This window comes from Pteropus vampyrus, unplaced genomic scaffold (genome assembly GCF_000151845.1).
Source record: "Pteropus vampyrus isolate Shadow unplaced genomic scaffold, Pvam_2.0 Scaffold62, whole genome shotgun sequence".
NCBI classification, from domain to species: domain Eukaryota; kingdom Metazoa; phylum Chordata; class Mammalia; order Chiroptera; family Pteropodidae; genus Pteropus; species Pteropus vampyrus.
Window position 1 is genome coordinate 807,691 of NW_011888843.1, and position 17,789 is coordinate 825,479.

The 17,789-nt window shown below is 42.5% G+C and overlaps 1 protein-coding gene across 2 annotated transcripts in view; it reads left to right on the forward strand.

The window, feature by feature from the left end:
* The first annotated feature begins 8,937 nt into the window (after window positions 1-8,937).
* VPS4B (vacuolar protein sorting 4 homolog B) overlaps window positions 8,938-17,789 on the forward strand; it is a 24,897-nt gene continuing 16,045 nt past the window's right edge. The window contains exons 1-2 of one of the 2 annotated variants that reach the window (XM_011361059.2): window positions 8,938-9,198; window positions 17,586-17,697. In XM_011361059.2, the coding sequence (XP_011359361.1) occupies window positions 9,172-9,198; window positions 17,586-17,697 (139 nt within the window). In that variant the 5' untranslated portion in view covers window positions 8,938-9,171. The remainder of the gene's footprint in view (window positions 9,199-17,585; window positions 17,698-17,789) is intronic. The other variant, XM_011361060.2, reaches the window with a different exon arrangement.

Below are 17,789 nucleotides of genomic sequence, written 5' to 3' on the forward strand. Positions count from 1 at the left end.
GCCACGAAGCTGTTGAGTGAGCGAGTCAGAATTAGAACCTAGGACCTCAAGGCTCCAAGCCCAGAGAGCTCTTTCCACCAAACTAGAATGAGCAGCAGAGAGAGCACAGCAAAATTACGTCACTGCTGGCTCTTCTGAAATATATTTGTGCTGTAATACCCACGAGTTAGACAATCAATGAACAATGCTGGCCTTTTTCGTTTGGGAAATTTAGAATGAGCTTGGAGGGTTAGATGCCTTTCACGTAATAGTCAACTCAATTTAGATTTGTTAATTGACATATTGTCGACGTGGGTCAATTACACGATACTTTACACTCCAGGGGCTTTGAAGAGAGCCAACTTCTAAGTGAGTTATGTCTTCATCTCTCTCCAAGGTATATATTTCACCTGAGCTAAATCTATCCCTGAGGGGCTTTTATAATATCCCTTTTCTGGAATTTCTCCCTGGCACAATAAAACCGCTTTCTTTAGGGGTAGTCCTCGCCTTGATAGGGGTAGTAAACTTTCTTTTAAGAGGGAACTTGAATCTTTTGCTTCTACAAATTCTCACCATTTGGAAAACAGGCCCTAAAACATGAAGGATGACAGCTGAACATTTCAGTCTTTTCACTTTATCTGTAATTTCTCCAAGCATGATATCTTTTACTATAGTGTTTTAACAACCTGTGACTGACTACTCGATTATAATGATACATGGAAAGCACTTGTCATTAACAGTACAATTTTCTACCTTCTCCATATGATTTTTATAGACCCAAGTTGCCTCTTTACAAAATTTATTACAAAATTGCTTTTCAGACTGCTACTAGTTGTCATTCACGTGTTACTGAGTGTCTCTTACATGATAAGTGTTTGACCCGATGCTTTATTTCACTGGCTGAGGTACGCCAAGGAATTCTCCAAGTGGACCAGGGGTGAAGGATGGAATTTTCCAATGAAAAACACAGCTATTTTGCAACTTCAAAAATATCATTGGCCAGGAGCTGCCCTTGGGAGTAGTTTGTCTGGCACAAACTCGCCTATTTTCCCAGCATGACCTTAGGATATAATTCGGTAATGAGATCATTTGGCAACCTTGAATTTTAATACAGTGAAATTAAATCATTGAATTGGCTGTGGTTTTTAACCTATCTTTACTCTTCCAAAGTGGAATTTGGCCAAGATTATGAATACACACTTGAGCCTTCAAGACTTCCATTTTATAATTATAATTTAAGTAACATGAAAGGACAATTCTCCTCAGGAGCACAGAACGTCTTTATATGAACACATGTAAATTCCTTCACTGTATTGAAAGTTTCCTCTCTGGGCACAATGAAGCCCCAACCTTTCCCGCAGCCAATATCCCTCACCACTGGTTTTAGCTCAGAAGGCACATGTTGTATTTTTCATTCATTTCGACCATGAAGACTGCTTACTGTTTGTAACTGCTTGATGTTTCCAGCTACGTTAAAAGTTCTTGGGAGAAGGGGCCATGTTTGACTTCTCATTTGGATACATTTAAACCTCAGTTCCAGGGGCTGCATAACTAACAGGAGCTCTATCAGCACCGGTGGATCGAGTGACTGGGAAGCAATCCAGGCTTCAGAGACCATCACAATAAAGCGAGCAGTAAGCTTGCTGGTGGAGGATCTTGCCTTCAATTTGTAAAAAACACGACATCTGTGAAATGTGACAAAACAAGGTATGCTTGTATTGATTGGTTCAAGGATAGCTGTGTCACCAATTTTATTGTCTCTTTTTAGAGTTTCAGTGTTTACATCTATTCACACATGTCAATAAGAGTTCCATCCCACATGTTTTGATTCCCAAGTCCAACACAATTACAAATAGAACAGGAATATTTAAATCTCTTATCTACTTAATGGCAACTACCAATAGAACATTTTTCAGGTTGGACAATTTTTGGTTTTTCATCTCTCCATTGAAACATATCATTTTCAAATCTGTTTTTAAATATTAAATAGAGAAACTGATAAATCAAAAGAAGAAAGTTCCAGCTGGTATTCAGTCTTAAGGTGGTTAGGCTGACCTTCTATTCGGGGCTCCTGGGTCCTGTCCACGCAGAGCCTTACCCTCATCTGTTACTCAGAAATTTGCCATTAAATGTATAGCTAGTCATTAAATCATGTGTTCTACACAAAGCCACAAACAATTAATTTTTTTCTGACGCAATGATATCTTTTTGAAAACGTTTGCAGGTATAAATCTACACACTTTGAAGAAGGAAGAAAGGAAGACGGAAACAAAGCTTAAGGTCTCGACAAAGGATTGCCTGAAGTTGGCACTAATGAGTTTCTAAAAGCGTAAAGAGAGCATCACACTATTATCAGAAGGAACAGACATCATGTTTGAGCCCTCTGTGGGGCAACACGTAATTGCTATCCTTGTGTGTATTCATTTTATTCTTCTTCAATCTTGTTGTTAAGTTGACTTAATTTAGCAATCGAATGGGACAATGAACAACTAATTAAGACTGTAATTTCTGGGAAAACGTTCACTGAGATAATAAAATGCAAAATTCCTTTGCTAATATAGACAGTCATTAGCTTGATGAAGGCATTGTTGCTATTTGGGTGCTGGGGGCTATTCTGAGATTAAACCTCAATTTTCCTAAATTCTTCTTCTGAAACCAGGCCATGAGAAGTAAAAGGTGGATTTTTGGACTAAAAATGATTCCACCCCAACACTCTCAGTCCAGATCTCTGTGCTGACTCAGTGGTAGCAATCTTGGGATGTTTTGCCTGCTCAAAAGACAACACAAATATCAGACTAAGTGAAATAAATCAGATGGAAAAAGTCAAGAACCATATGATTTCAGCAAACGAACAAGAGAAGCAAACAAACAAAAGCTTATGGACACAGACAACAGCAGGGTGGTTACCAGAGGGAAAAGGGGGAGGGGGGTGTAGATAAGGGTAAAGGGGATAAAACATATGGTGACAGATCTGACTTTGGGGAGTGAACACAAAATGCAATATACAGATGATATACTATAGAATTGTGCACTTGAAACCTATATAATTTTATTAACCAATGTTGCCCCGATAAATTTAATAAAATTGTTTTAAAAAGACAACACAAATGAGTCATTGCGAAGAAGGAGATCTCGGTGGACAATAAGAGCTTCTAGGTCCAAATCCATTTTGCTGCTAGAACATGTACTGGCCAGCATATTTCGAAGGTACAGAGAGGTGGTTCCTCTTTCTAAACCAAACTTGGACAAAGGATTGGAACAGAGTTCAACACAAATACAGAACTACAATTTTTGAAAAGTATCTTATTGTGGAGAATTTCAAGCACACAGAAAAATAGAGAGATTGGTTCAATGAACCCCAAGTCGTCAACTCATAGCCACCTTTGTTTTATCTATAACACACTCACATATACACAGTCCCAACCTACACACCCCTACACTGTCTCATTATGAAGCAAGTCATTTCATCTGTAAATATAGATCTAAGATTATAAAATGCTATTTTCCTACTGTTTAGGCAAAGAACAACAGATTCATATTAATTGAACTGAGGTCCTCAAAATAGGGAGAAAACTGAAACAATAAAAAATAGCTCATGCCTGGTAGTCTCTGAGAGGGAAAAAAGGGAGCCTTGAGAAGAGATCCAGTATTTTCCACCTTCCTTCAACAAGTGAAGCACTATCAGCCACAATGGCTGGAGAACAATCTAGCACAAAAGAAAAGGAGACATTCTCGAAGAAAAACTTCTAGGAAAAGACCTGGATTGAGCAGGATTGGGGAAAGGAGTTAGAAATCGACTCTTGTAGGGCATTATTCGTGTTCCTGGTATTCACCATCTGGGGGGCAATGGGGTTAGGCTGCACACTTCCAGAGGGCAGGCACTTCATCTTTTCTTCTGTGCTTATAACAATCATCATTATAACTTTGCCCAAAGTTAATCAACAGAAAAGAATGGCTGCTTCAGGCCACACGCCCTCCAAGACATGGCTGACTGATGGGTTGACGGGCTGGTTCCCAAACCTACTTAGCAGTCCGGAAGCTCGCTCGCGCTCTCGCTCGCTCTCTCTCTCTCTCTCTCTCTCTCTCTCTCTCCGGCTTCATATGAATAAATGAATAGCAATAGCAATATCAATAGCAACAGGCTGGGCCTCAAGGATCACTGAGCCTGTTCAGAAAGGTGAGCTGCCTCAGATGGAGAACGGGCTTTCTGCCTGAGTCACTTCCTTCACACGAGCAGTGCTGTCAGCGTGTTGCCGTCCTCACTCAGGCTTCTGTTCCAGGTCAGGGAGGGAGCTGGTGATTCACAGAGAAGAGACCTGACTTCTAGGTGGACATGAGTGGCTGGCATGTGAGGGCTTGGATAGTATACATTTTCTTTAAGACTGTCTGGAAGAGATGGATTAGGTCCTGGATGGGCTGGATGTGAGGCCCTGCTGCAGCGGAATTCACAAATGTCACCTACCAGCCCACCGACCTCCCTAATCTCTGAAGCCCTGGGTAACGAGCAGGGGGACTTCGCTTTGGCAAACGAACCCTGACCGGTTAAGCACAGACTCCATGTGTATATGTGGGGAGTGAGGGAACAGGCGCAGAATCTTACAAAAATGATGAAGATGAAGTCTCGGTGATTTTACAGTCGAGAGAGGATGAACACTGTGCAGGTGAGGTTAACAATTTTTGAGTGTCTGCTATGCTCCAGGCACTGTATTAGGCACTTAGCAGGCATCATCTAAGGATAATTCAAGGTCCAAAGTGCTACGAGTTCAGAGAGGTTTTGAAGATTTCTTGAGGAACTGACACTGGAAGAGGCCCTTGAAGAATGCTTTTAGCAGGTCGAACTGGTGAAAGCGATTAAGACAGAAGATGTATTAAATCAAAACCCAAGGAGAGGCTGTGCTTCGGGAATGGGCAATATGCTATTTGGCTCATATCCTGTCTTTTGAAATGTAACATCATTGCAGTAGCCTCCTACTTCATCTTCCTGCCTCCTCTCTCTCCCTGGTCTATTCTAAAAAAAAAAAAAAAAACCTGAGAGCCAACTTCCTAAAACCAATGGCTGACCAAATCAAGACTCTACTTTCTTCCAACAGGAAAAAAGATAGGAAGTGGGCAAGGGAGGGGGAAACCTTTCGGTGAATTCTTACTCTCTACAGAACAAAGTCCGAACTCTCTGTTTTCAAAGTCTTGGGCAGTGCCCACTGGGACATTGTTAGCTTTCTCTCCTGCCCCTCCTCCCCCACAGCTCTCCACAGTCCAGCCATCCCTCAGACAGGTCACGTATTCTACTCATCCGTGCCTTTATTCATGTTCTTCCTCCTGCCTGAAATGGCATAGCTTCTGTTAAAATCAGTTTAAGATTTTAGATTCAGTTTAACTGACACCTTCCTTAAGAAACTCCTACCACAACCCATTCCAAATTAAGTGTTCTCTCTTCTGTGGCCCTATGGTGCAACCTGGCCCTGTTCTAGCATTTGGCACTGTCTGTCTTCTGATATTGAACTTGGAGTCAGATGACCTCAGTTCAAACTCCAGCTCTGCCACTTCGGAGCTGCACGGATTGGGGAACTTCTCTCTCTCTGAGCCTTAGTTTCCTCACTTATAAAAATGGGATACTTAAGATTTATTTTCCAGAATTAAGAAATAAGCTAATGTATGTGAAAGTACTTTCTAAACTACCGTGTATGTAACATTTTTACATTTACATTTTTAATCATGTAAAAGGTAAAAAGCTTCTATTTCACAGAAATGTAAACTCCTAAAAGAACAGGAATTTTTAAACAAAACCTCTTTATTTTAAAATAGTATTTACAAAAGAGTTTCAAAGATATATAGAGAAATGTCATATACTCTTCTCCTACTGTTAATATCTTAAATAACCCTGGTGTTTTTTAATCAAAACGAATAAATTAATAGCAGTATAATACTATTAGCTAAAATACAGACTTTATTTGGATTTTTAACACTTTTTCCATTAACGTCTTTTTTTCATCCCAGGATCCAACCCAGAATCCCATATTGCACTTCATCGTCACGTCTCTTTAGCCTCCTGCAACTTGTGACAGTTTCTCAGTCTTTCCTTGTCTTTCATGTTTTGACGTTTTTGAAGAGCACTGGTGGGGTATTTTGTAGAATTAAAAAAAAAAAAAAACGCTCAATTTTTGTTTTTCTCAAGATTAAACTGAGGTTATTGATTTTGGAAAATACCACAGATGAAACCCTTTTTATTGCATATTAGCAGGTACACAATATCAGTATGACTTATTATTGGGGATAAAAGGGGGATTTTTGACTGTTTGGTTCATGTTCAGCATCTAAAACGGTTTGGTACGTGGTGGTACTTAATTATCTCAGTGAATTTTATTTTTACTAGTATGTGTCTGCGTCTCCCATTAATCATAAACTCGTAAACGGCAGAGGTCATATCTTATTTATCGTCGTAGTTTCCTACTGCCTAGTAGACTTGTGTTTAGTGGATGGGTGTTCAGTGAGTGAATGTTTTTGGATTGAATTGAAAGGTAAATTGGAGTCTGGTTGTTATCTCCAGGCAAAATCAAAGTTATTTGATAGTCATTGTTTTAGGCAGCTTGTTTTAGGCAACTTGTTTTAGGCGGCTCAGGTAAACAGTTTAATATTTATTAAATGTAGATTACACACTAATGCTCTACAGTGTTTTATCAGTTACTGTAAGGAGAGCAAGGAGTGGACGGAGCACTGGCAGATGCAGGCAGAGAGGGCTTTGAGCTTTGAGCCTGGATGGAGGTTTAGTGATATCATTCAGAGAAGGAGAGAACAAAGAAAAAAGTTTAATGGTAGAAGACAATTAAATTTGCTTCAAAAAACTGGGAAAACCAGGTGAGTTTCGGGACTCTCTGAGTGGTAGCTGTACATGCTGGACAGAGGACAGGATAGGCCTAGAGATCTAAATTTGAAGGCACTTCTATTCTACTGTTATCTGAAGTCCAGAAAGAGGATAAGGTGAGCAGAGATGGAGGAGTGAGGGAGAAGAGGACGTCAGACTTGAGGAAATTCTGCACATTGAGAGGAGTAAAAAGGGAGACAGGAAGGAGATGAAGAATATAGAACACTATACATGTGATATTTCTTTAACTGGCTAGTTGACAATACCAAATACATAAGGGGAGAGAAGCACTTTAATTATTTAAGAGATGATAGATGATCGGAAAGAATTAGGAAGCGAGTGGGAAATGAAATGATGGGGCAATTAAGCATCTCCTGGCTTTCCTCTGAGACGCTTATGTGGGGAAGGAACAAACTTTCCTCTACCCTCCAGGTTCTTCTGGTTGGTCTAATAATAAAATAGACATGAGGCAGATTAGCAAGAGAAAATAATCAAATTTAACACATACATATGTATGGGAACTCTGTATACCTAAGATCAGAGACCTTGCATGCTTGAGTAATTTGGAGACAGAAAGGGAACATGTGTCCGTAAGACATTCTGACCTAGGGGTGAGATCAGGTGCTTTGGAGGCTTCAGTGATCCATTGCAGATGACGAGAAGAGCAGATGCTTAGCAAATGGAAGACTATCCTGCTCTATAAATAGGTTAAAAGAGGTTACCTCTGATACTTACTAAGTATGGGCAAGGCCCCTAATTCAAATTTGCCTAAGTAGTTAACGGAGGGGCGAAATTTTCTCTTGAGCCTGCAGCTGAAGTTGCCTTTAGCTTAAAATAATCTGCATACGACTGAGGCACATCTTGAAGTGACTTATTCTGAATCCCCCACACTTAACTGTGAAAGGAAGAAGAAAAAGGATTATGACTACAAACAATAAAAGGCTGAGGAAAGTTCTTATTTTAGTTCTGCTACTAATCTCTCACACACACGCCATCTCGTATAAAGCCCTTAACCTCTCAAACCGTCCCCCTTTCTTGTTACAACTGTTATAAATAGAATCTGATCTACCAGTGTCACAAGACTTGTGTTCAGGCGTCTGCATCCCCACCAGACTATAAGCTCCTCGAGGGCAATGGCCATTCACATCTTGTGTTAATATTCTCAAGACCTAGAGGATATTATGCTGAGTGAAATAAGTCAGACAAAAATAAATATAATATGCTTTCACTTATATGCAGAATCTAAAGAGCAAAATAAAGAAACTAAATGAAAACAGACTCAAAGATACAGAGAACAAACTGGTGATTGCCAGAGGGGAATTTGGGGGGGGGGGGGGCGGCGAATGAAAAAGGTTAAGGGATGAAGCAGTACAAATCAGTAGTTACAAAACAGTCGTGGAAATTTAGAGTATAGCCAATGTTATTATAATTGTGTGTAGCGCCAGACGGTTGCTAAAGTAAAGCGGGGGTCACTTCCTGGGTTGGCTAAACGACTATAACGTTTTTAAGTTAAAAAATATATATATATAAAATATGTAGACCCATGACAATAACCATTTGAAAAAAATGCTTGTTGGATGAAGTGTAAAGTGTGAGCAGTAACAAGTGCTACCACGTACTGATACCTTAATGTTCACCCGTCACCGTGCTATGCGCCTTACCCAGCACCACTAGTATTATTCACAACCCTGACGTCTACAATCACCCGCCTTCTAGATGAGAAAACAGTAAGCCGGGCACAGTAACAAATCCAAAGTCCACACCCCATGGGTCTTGGAGATGGGATGACCTTTTTCAACTCAAAAAGCTTTAGAGCGACAGAGCATGCGCCATGACGTAGGCGAGCATGAGCCAGCGCCAATAATAACTCATCTTAAAGTATAAGAGAAAGAAGAAACAAGAATCGCTTTTTCGGCTCGCGGTGGCCACCTCGCCCCTACGCCGCAGCGGCAGTGCGCCTGCGCCCAGCCCGACTTCCGCCAGGCCCTCGGTGAGCTTCAGGAACACCTCTCCCAGCCTCGCGATGCCCCAGGCTGAGGCGAGACCCGGATGGCTAAGGACTGGGGCGCGCGCGCGCTGATGACGGAAGCGGAAGTGCCCAGGCAAGAGGCGGGACGCGAGCCCGGAGGGGGCTTGGGATTGCGGAAGTTTTGTGAGGAGGGTCTGGCGGCTCCGGGAGCGGCGTGTTGCTTTGGAACGGGTTCCGGAAGGGAAGCCGCCGGAGAGCCTCACCGGGCTGCGTGCGTTTGGGGCTACACCGGGCGTGGCTCGACGTCGCTGCTGTTGGTCCTCTGCCCTCGTTCCTCCCTAGGGCACCGCCTCGGATCTCCGCCATGGCGTCCACCACGTCCAACCTCCAGGTATCACTACCCACCCTCCCCCTGTAAAGCTGGCGCCGAGGGGAAGCGCGGGGCGGGGGCCGGGGAGGAGGGAAGAAGCGGCCGCGCCCCTGGTGCGGGGCGGAGGCGGCGCCCAGGTGCAGGTGGGAGAGTCCGCTGCCTTTTGCCAGCTTCCGGGGGCTCCGGAGCCCATTGGCTTTCCGAGACTCTTGACTTTGGTCGAGGCTTTCCTTTATTTATTTATTTTTTTCAAACCAGCCGGGTCTGCACCGCACTGGACAGAGAGCCGTGAACAGACGCTTTATTCAGTGTAAGGGAGGGTGGAAAGAACGTGATGTTTACACAGCAGTGCCCTGGACCAGTCGACGATAGGGTGGTCCTCGTTCTTCGTTCCTCCAGTTGCTATAGCAGAGCCCTTCTTTTCGCGCTGTCGGGTGAATAGGAACGTGAGCGCAGCCTTGGAGTCTGCGGAATCCCTGAATTCTTTGAGCATATGAGTTTAGGTGCGCTCTCCTGTGGCTTCCAAAACGTAATATATGAGAGCAGGGAATATTTTTAAATTACTTTGTGGCTTCGCCTCCCCATCCCCACAGCAGTGAGCACGATGGTTTATACGTATATCATGGGATGCTAAGTTTTAGACTTAATCGTTAGACTTCTGTGGAATGGACACAGAAAAGGAATTTCTGAAAGGATCTCCCATCCTCAGTGGGTCTAGGGCTTCAGTGGGGTTTGGAATGTGGCTTGGCCTCGAAATGCCCCATCACCAGGTCAGTGTGGGACCAAAGAGTCGGGTGAAATATCTATATTGAATCCTTGTCTTGGTCTTGCAATACTTTGTTTAAAAGGCATTTATTGAGTGCCTGGTACAGGCACCAAGGATAACGGAGGACCTACTTGACCTAGCATCGTTGATCCTGACGAAAGACCTCTGAAAGTAGACCCATTTAAATAGAAACCAAAATTTTACAAAAAAGAGTGGAGGGGAAAGGGGCTTGCTTAGGACTTTTATCTTGAGAATCAACCCAAAAGATTATGAAAATGAATGTTTATATCTTTCATAAAATATTAAAATTTCAACTGACATTTCTTAGAATAAAGAACAAGTCACGTGTTGATTAATGTACCTTTCCAACAAGATTGCATTACACTAAAATACAACAGTCTTCACTTGACAGTAGTTTTTTGTAGCCCCATTCAGAAAGGGTTTTTGGTAAATGTACTTGGAAAGAAATATTAGTCATTTCATAAAAGTATTATTTCTATGCATAGCAAAGATAACTTCTTTTGAAACGCCCATCCTGTCATCCTTGGTTTGATTTGGGCATTCTGCAACATGATTTTTGTCCATTTATTGATATCTTTTTTTTCTTTTGGAAGATTTGCAGTTTCATTCTGTAGTCTGTTGGCATCGTATTTGAATAGGATTGTTGCGTGTTCTTCAGCGAATGGGCTAGAGATGGACCCATATTAAAGGCATAGTTGCTTGTATTAAACAGGGAGAAGTATCAAGTTATAATTCTCTTAATGGTAAACTTTCTCATTCAACCTTTTCAACCTTCGAACCTAGGAAACTTGGATGCAAAATACTCAAGTAATGAATAACATTCCCACCGAACAAGGCAAAAACCCCTGTAGCCAGATGCTTATAACCTAACGAAGGAATGCAGATAACTGAAAATGAAAATTATAAAATAATGTAATAAGTGCTATGGTAGAATTAGAAGTTAGTGTGGGAGGGCAGATCTAACTCTCGGAGGACAAATGAGAAATGTTCCACAGAGGAGGTGATTGTGAGCTTAGGTAAAGTGAAAGATACTGGCAGTAATTGTGTGATGTTTCATGAGATCTCACTTAATCCACAGAACAGCTCTTCAAGGTGAATTATTCCAATTTTGCAGTATAAGGAACCGAAGCTTTAATTAAGGTTAGATTTTCCCAAAGACATACAGTTAATAAATGTTGAAGGGTTTTGAATCCAGGTCTGCCTGCTTACAAGTTTGTGTTATTTTCACTACAAAATTATCCTTGCTTGGATAGGTAGGTGAGTTTCATTCAGGCAGAGAAAAAACTTATGCCTCAGTCTAAAAATGTAATAAACTTTGGTGAGAAAGGGTTGGGAGAAATTGCAAGTAAAGCAGTAGCATGGAACCCAAAGGCTAATCCTAAATATTTTGAGTGTTATGCCATGAATTTTGCTAACTCTTGGGGAATCATAAAAGATTATCCTTGACTTCCAAGGGCTTCTATTTTGATGTGAAAGCAGACACGTTAAGTGACTAACAGGATACTGTGTGATCATTGGAAGTGTGTCCAGGGGTGTGGAAACCTAGAGGAAGCACAGGAATAGGCCGCCTGGGCTGTTGGGACGGCTCTGCAGCAGGAGGACCACGACTGCTGAGCCTCGGAGAAGCTGGAGTTTTACAGGGAGACAGTGGGGTTGGGTATTCTGCGTGGAGAGTACAGTGAGGCTTGGAGTCTGAGTTGTCTGTGCTGTCTCAGTAGTTCGGCATGACTGGGACTGAGTGTGCGGGGTGGGACGGGGAGCCTGGTTAGGCCACGTCATGAGGAGAGCTGTGCGCCGCACATAGATCTTTGGTCCTCATCCTGCTGTGTAGATTGGGAGTCATAGTCGGTCATGTGCTCGGGTTTTCATTTTACAGCAGAACTATCAGGCGTACAGGGGACATAGCAAACCTGGAAGCAGGGAGACCAGTTAGGCAGGGTTCTGTGTGATGGGAGAGGTCAGGGCCAAAGTCGTGTAGCTGCTGGAATAAAGGAGAAGAAATTGATCCGACACAAATTGAAGAGGGCGAACAGTCAGCCTTGGGTCTGCATTTGGAAAGTGAAAGCGGGGGGGGTGGGGGGTGGGGTCTGGGTTTTCTTCCAGATCCTCGATTGGATGTGTGAGTGGGTAGGCACTGGTTCTGGGATTACAAGGACAGGGTCCTGTCTGGGGCCAGGGAGATCCTGAACTTCCTGAGTTTGAAATGCCTTTGGGGACAATCGAGGGGAAATGTCCGGTGAGAAACCAGGTACATAATGTAGAACTAGAGAGAGAGGGCTGGGCTGGAAATGAGGATTTGGGCATCACCAGCTTTTCAGATGGTGGCAGAGGTTGGGAGCATCTTGGAGAGTTTACAGAATGAGGAAAAACAGACCCTGCAGAAAGCGAGAGAAAGGGGAACCTGAAAAAGAATCGTTACATTGTCAAGAGTAAAACCAGGAGGGAGTGATGCCATGAGGGCCACAGGTGGAGGCCACAGGTGTTTTAATAGGTTAAATGCTGCAGAGGGGCAACTAGGTAAGTGAGAGATTTGACAGCCAAGGAGGAGGAAGCATCGACGTGGGAGGAATCAAGAAACCGAGATGAACTTGAGATTTTGCTGAGGACATGAAAAAGAACTAAGATTGTAGCTAGAGGGGAACCTAAGAACCGGGGAGAGCTGGTGTGTTTCAGTTTGTGTTTTGTATTCAAGTCTGAGGTGGGATTTACGTATATTTTTATGCGGAGGAAGGCCCCAACGAAAAGGGAAAGGTTTGGTTGGGAGGACAGTAGAGTGGCATAAAATTGATGGAGTAAATGTCACAGGAGGAAGGTGGGCATGGGCTCAGGAGCCCAGGGAAAAGAATTCGCCTGGGCAGGCAGGGGCTGACACATCTTTCCTCCGGTGGTGGGTGATTGCAGAGTTTACCGAGTGTCCCGGTGTTTTCTAGTTGGACATGCCATGGTCTTACCTGAAAAGGACAGTCCCCGATGTTCCCAACCTTTATACTTCTGTGTCGATGACTGGATCCTGAGTCACCGTGGGGTAATATATTCATCCAGTCTTTTGCCAGCCTCTGCTATGGAATGTGAAAAAGTGGGTTCAGTAGACATAACTCCCATCCTCATGGAGTTTATGTTCTAATGGGAGAGGACAGGCACAAACAAAACAACTCCCCCCACACACACACACAGAAACAGGCCACTGGAAGGATTTTAAACAAAAGAGTAATATGTTTTAAAATTGAATAAATGCGGGCGTCATCATAAAGATAATCAGCTTAAATCATCAGAAACAGATTATATAGGGAGTAATCAGAAAGAAGTGGGCTCCCACCCACACCCTGAGGAGCACTGTGTACCAGAGGAAGAGTCAGCAAAGGAGACTGAGCAGCAGCTGTCAGGTGGGAGGAGAGCCGGTGCTGGGGAGCTCAGCAGAGGGCAGTGTTCAGGAAGGGAGCGACAGGTTTTGAAGACTGTCGTCAGGAGATCCAGATGAAGCCGGAGCCGGCTGCATGGAGAGCCTTGCCGTGAGCAGTGGCGTGGGTATGATCGGGGTCCGAAGGGCTGAGCTGAAGGGTAAGGTGGGGGAAAGGGAGTGGAAAGAGAAGAGGCTGCTCTGGTGAGACTTGGTTTCTAAAAGGTAGCAGGGACACAGAACCAAGCTCACTGGTGTTTTGGTGTCAACAAAGGACTTCTAAAGGAGGGCCGTTTGTATGCCGACGAAAATGTCTAGTGGAGAGAAATCGTCGTTAGAGACGACAGACGTGGAATAACCGAGAGGGAGATTTTGAGGAAGTGATAGGGGACTTTTTTTTTTTTTTTTTCCCATTTGTTCAACAATTTTTTTGAGTGCCAGGCACTGTGTGAAGCTCTGGGGTAAAGCGGCGCTCCACATGCAGTCTCTGTCCTTTGTAGACAGGAGATGGCCAGTGGGTGAGCGTGCAGGTGAGCATGAGGGTGAATGGGGTGTCGGGGTAGGAGTGCAGGGACGGGGGGAGCGGAAGGCGGGGAGGCAGTGTGCTTTTGCAGCAGATTAGGGAGGGCCTCTCCGAGGACTTGCCATTTGAACTGTGACTGAAAAGGAGACCGTCACGGGTCCGTCTCGGAAGCGCAGGGAAGAGTGTTCTCGGCTGAGGGATCAGCACTGCACGGGCTGCCGGAGTGAAGAGGGACCCGGGGGTTTCAGGTGACACCCAGCGGGAGCCAGGGCCCAGGGCACTGAAGGCCTTGTAGATCATGACTTGGCGCTTGGGTTTTCATGTCTGCAGGGCGAAGCCATCAAAGGGTGCCCTTCACTGCTTGCTGTATAAACTGTAGGGTGGCAAGCGTGGAAGCAGGCGGACCGGTGAGGAGACCAGGCAGTCGTGGCAAATGTGATAGTGGATCGAAGTAGGATGGTAGCAGTGGAGGTGGTCAGGATTGTATTCTGAAAGAATTATTAGCTCTCTCAAACCATACGAGACAGTTAAAATGGAAGATGCTGACCGAAACAGGGTGAAGTGGAGGACTCAGCAGGGAAACGTGTGTATTCTCAAACCATCATCGATCAAAGGTTTAACATGCGCCATCCAGTATAGTAGCTACAGGTGGCTACTTAAATTTAATTTTTTCTTAAAATTCACTCCTCAGTCACACTAACCACAAGTGCTCAGAAGCCATATGTCGCCAGTGGTCTCATACTGGCCAGTGCAAATACAGACATGTCCATCATCAGAGAAAGGCTGGTTTAAGTCATTGGGACGGTAATCGGAGCTAGATTATTAAGGCCTGACTGATTATTAAGAGGACTGACTGCGAATGACAGATCAAGTGGCTGAAGAGGTGAGTGGCAAAGCGATTCAAAATAACGTGAGAAGGACATTACGCCAGAGTGAGGGAGAGTTTCTGTTGCGTGGGAGCCACTGAGCCTTCTGGATGCATTTTTACGTGACCAGGCACAGTGATGCCCCCTCCCCCCCACCCAGGTGACCGTGTACTATGCCTCTACCTTTCATATCCTGCCTAGCTTACCAGACTGTTGAGAATTTAGCTTTAAGTTCAGGCTGTTTGAACTGGGAAACGTGTAATTTCTACATTTTATCAATTGTAAAACACACGATTTATTTTTCCTCCCTCCAGTGAGGGCCTGTTCGTCCCTCCTACAGCTCTCATCCCATCTATGTGCAGTCCACAGAAACTGCTTCAAAACATAATACTCTTGCATATGATTGGTTTGGGGATTGTTTCAGTAATTTTTTTTTACCTTAATTATATGCTTATTTTTCATATAGCATAACCATGATCATTTTTTTTCTACTGGGTCTTATTTCTGTTGAATACAGTTTTACTACTTAAATTAATCCAGTTGTAATAAACCATGCTTGGTCTTTATTTGTATGTTTGTGTATTTTAAAAATTAAAGATAGTTAAATTTTGTTTTGAGATCATTATAGATTCACATGTGGTTGTGAGAAGTAATACGGAGATCCTGTTACAAGATGCTACCACGTCACCCAGTCATCTCACGTGGTAGCATCTTGTAAAACTAGCGGTGTCACAACCAGGATTTTCACGTTGATACATCCCACTGAACATGTTCGGATTTCCCCAGTTTTACTTGTCCTCGTGTGTGTGTGTCGGGGGCGAGGAGGCAGGAATTCTGTCACGTGCAGGTTCCTGTGTCCTCCACTGCAGTCATGATACAGAGTGGCCCTGTCCACAGAGACCCCCCCGTTGCCCTTGTACACCCACAGTCACCTCTTTTCCCCTCACCATCCCTGCCTCCTGCCAATATTACTCTGTTCTCCATCTCTGTGTTGTCATTTCAAGGTTATATAAGTGGAATTATAAAGTCTGTAACCTTTTGGGCTTGGTCCTTCTCACTTAGCATAATTCCCTCAAGATTCACCTGAGTCGTGTGTATCAGTAGTTTGTTCCTTTTCGTTACTGAGTAGTTCTCCGTGCTGTGGATATGCCACAGTTTGTTTACCACGCAGTCATGGACAGACATCTGGAGCATTCGTGAAAAAGTTTGTGTGTGAACACAGTCTTCTCTTCTCTGGGACGATTGCCCAAGAATGCAGTTGCTGCTTCGTATGATAGTTGCATGTTTAGATTTGGGGAAAAAAACAGTTTCTCAGAGTGGCTATGCCATTTTACATTCTACTTGCAATGTATGAGTGACCATTTCTCTGTATCCTCACCAGCATTTGATATTGTCACTATTTTTTAGCAATTCTTACGGATATGTAGTGATATCTCATTGTGGTTTTAATTTGCATTTCCCTAAATGGCTTACAATGTGGAACATCTTTTCATGTGCTTATTTGCCATCTGTATATCCTCTTTGTTAAAATGTCTGTTCATGTCTTTAGCCCATTTTCTACTTGGATTCTTTTTTTTAACTGTTGCGTTTTGAGAGTTCTTTGTTTATTCCAGATACCAGTCTTTTGCTGGATGTGTGGTTTGCAAATATTTCTCTCTGTCTGTAGCTTGTCTTTTCACCCTTTTAACAGGATCTTTTACAGACCAATAGTTTTTGAGAAGTTTTTGATGAAGTCCAATTTATCTTTTTTCCTTTTATATATCATGCCCTCGATGTCAAATCTCAGAACTAAGTGTTATAGTTTTACATTTTATATTTAAGTCCATAATCCATTTTGTGTGCAGTGGGAAGTCAAGGTTCTAGCACGTGCTCGCTCTCTTTTTGCTGCTGGAAATCCAGTTGTTCCCACACCATTTCTTAAAAAGCCCGTTGTTCCACCATTTACTTTTGCATCTTTGTCAGTTGGACGTATTTGTATGGATTTATTTTGGGGAGGTTTTTTTTTTTTTTTTGATTCTTCAAAAATAGTCCATGTTCATTATGAACACTTTTAGAAAAATGTGAAAAAGTAGAAAACTTATCAAAGATAAGTTCTGTTAAATTTCCTTCCCATCTTTTTCCTATGCTTGTTTTTTTGTTATTTCGAATAGTTGAACCTGTGCTGCATGTAAAAATTGTATCTTTTCAAAACTTCCATTGTAAACACATCCCATGTTATTACTAATGTTTCTTAATATTATTTTAATGATCCTATAATTTCCCATTGTGTGGCATCTATTTACTGTTTAAACATAAACTCCCAAGGTTTATTTTTGTTCTTTAAAAGACCTTTCTGGTGACTGTCTTTGCTCAGTAAACCTTTTAGTTAATTACTAGATTAAAAGATTTAGGTATTTTTCTGATTCTTGATATTTCACTGCCTCATTGCTTCTGAAGGGGTTTTACCCATTTACATTTTACTGTTATATGCTTTAGATATAGCAGCATTTGATTATGAGAATTTCCCTAAGTGCTTTTTAACTTGAATTTTTGGGTTATTTGATTATTCTGTACTAGCCCTATGCTTCACTTTTTGTTAAGTAAAAATTATGTGAGAATCTTAGCAAGTGGTTCTAAGTAAAGTCGTATTCAGATAGCATTTACCCATGTAACACATTTAATTTGCATTTTATAGTTATAATTTATAATAAAATGCTATTGTGACTTAGGAAAAAAGATGGATTTGTTTTAAGGTTGATTTTATTTAAAAAAAAACAACTTTTCATATGATTATGTACTTCAAACTTACACTTATCCTTTGATTTTGACGGTATGATTTTGCCTGTCTTTGAACAGAAAGCGATAGATCTTGCTAGCAAAGCAGCCCAGGAAGACAAGGCCGGGAACTATGAGGAAGCCCTTCAGCTCTACCAGCATGCTGTGCAGTATTTTCTCCATGTCGTTAAATGTAAGGCCACAGTTTGTTTTTCATTTAAAAACACAAAAAGAGAAAATTATTCTAGTTCATTTATAAAAATTGAAATATAATACCAGAAAATT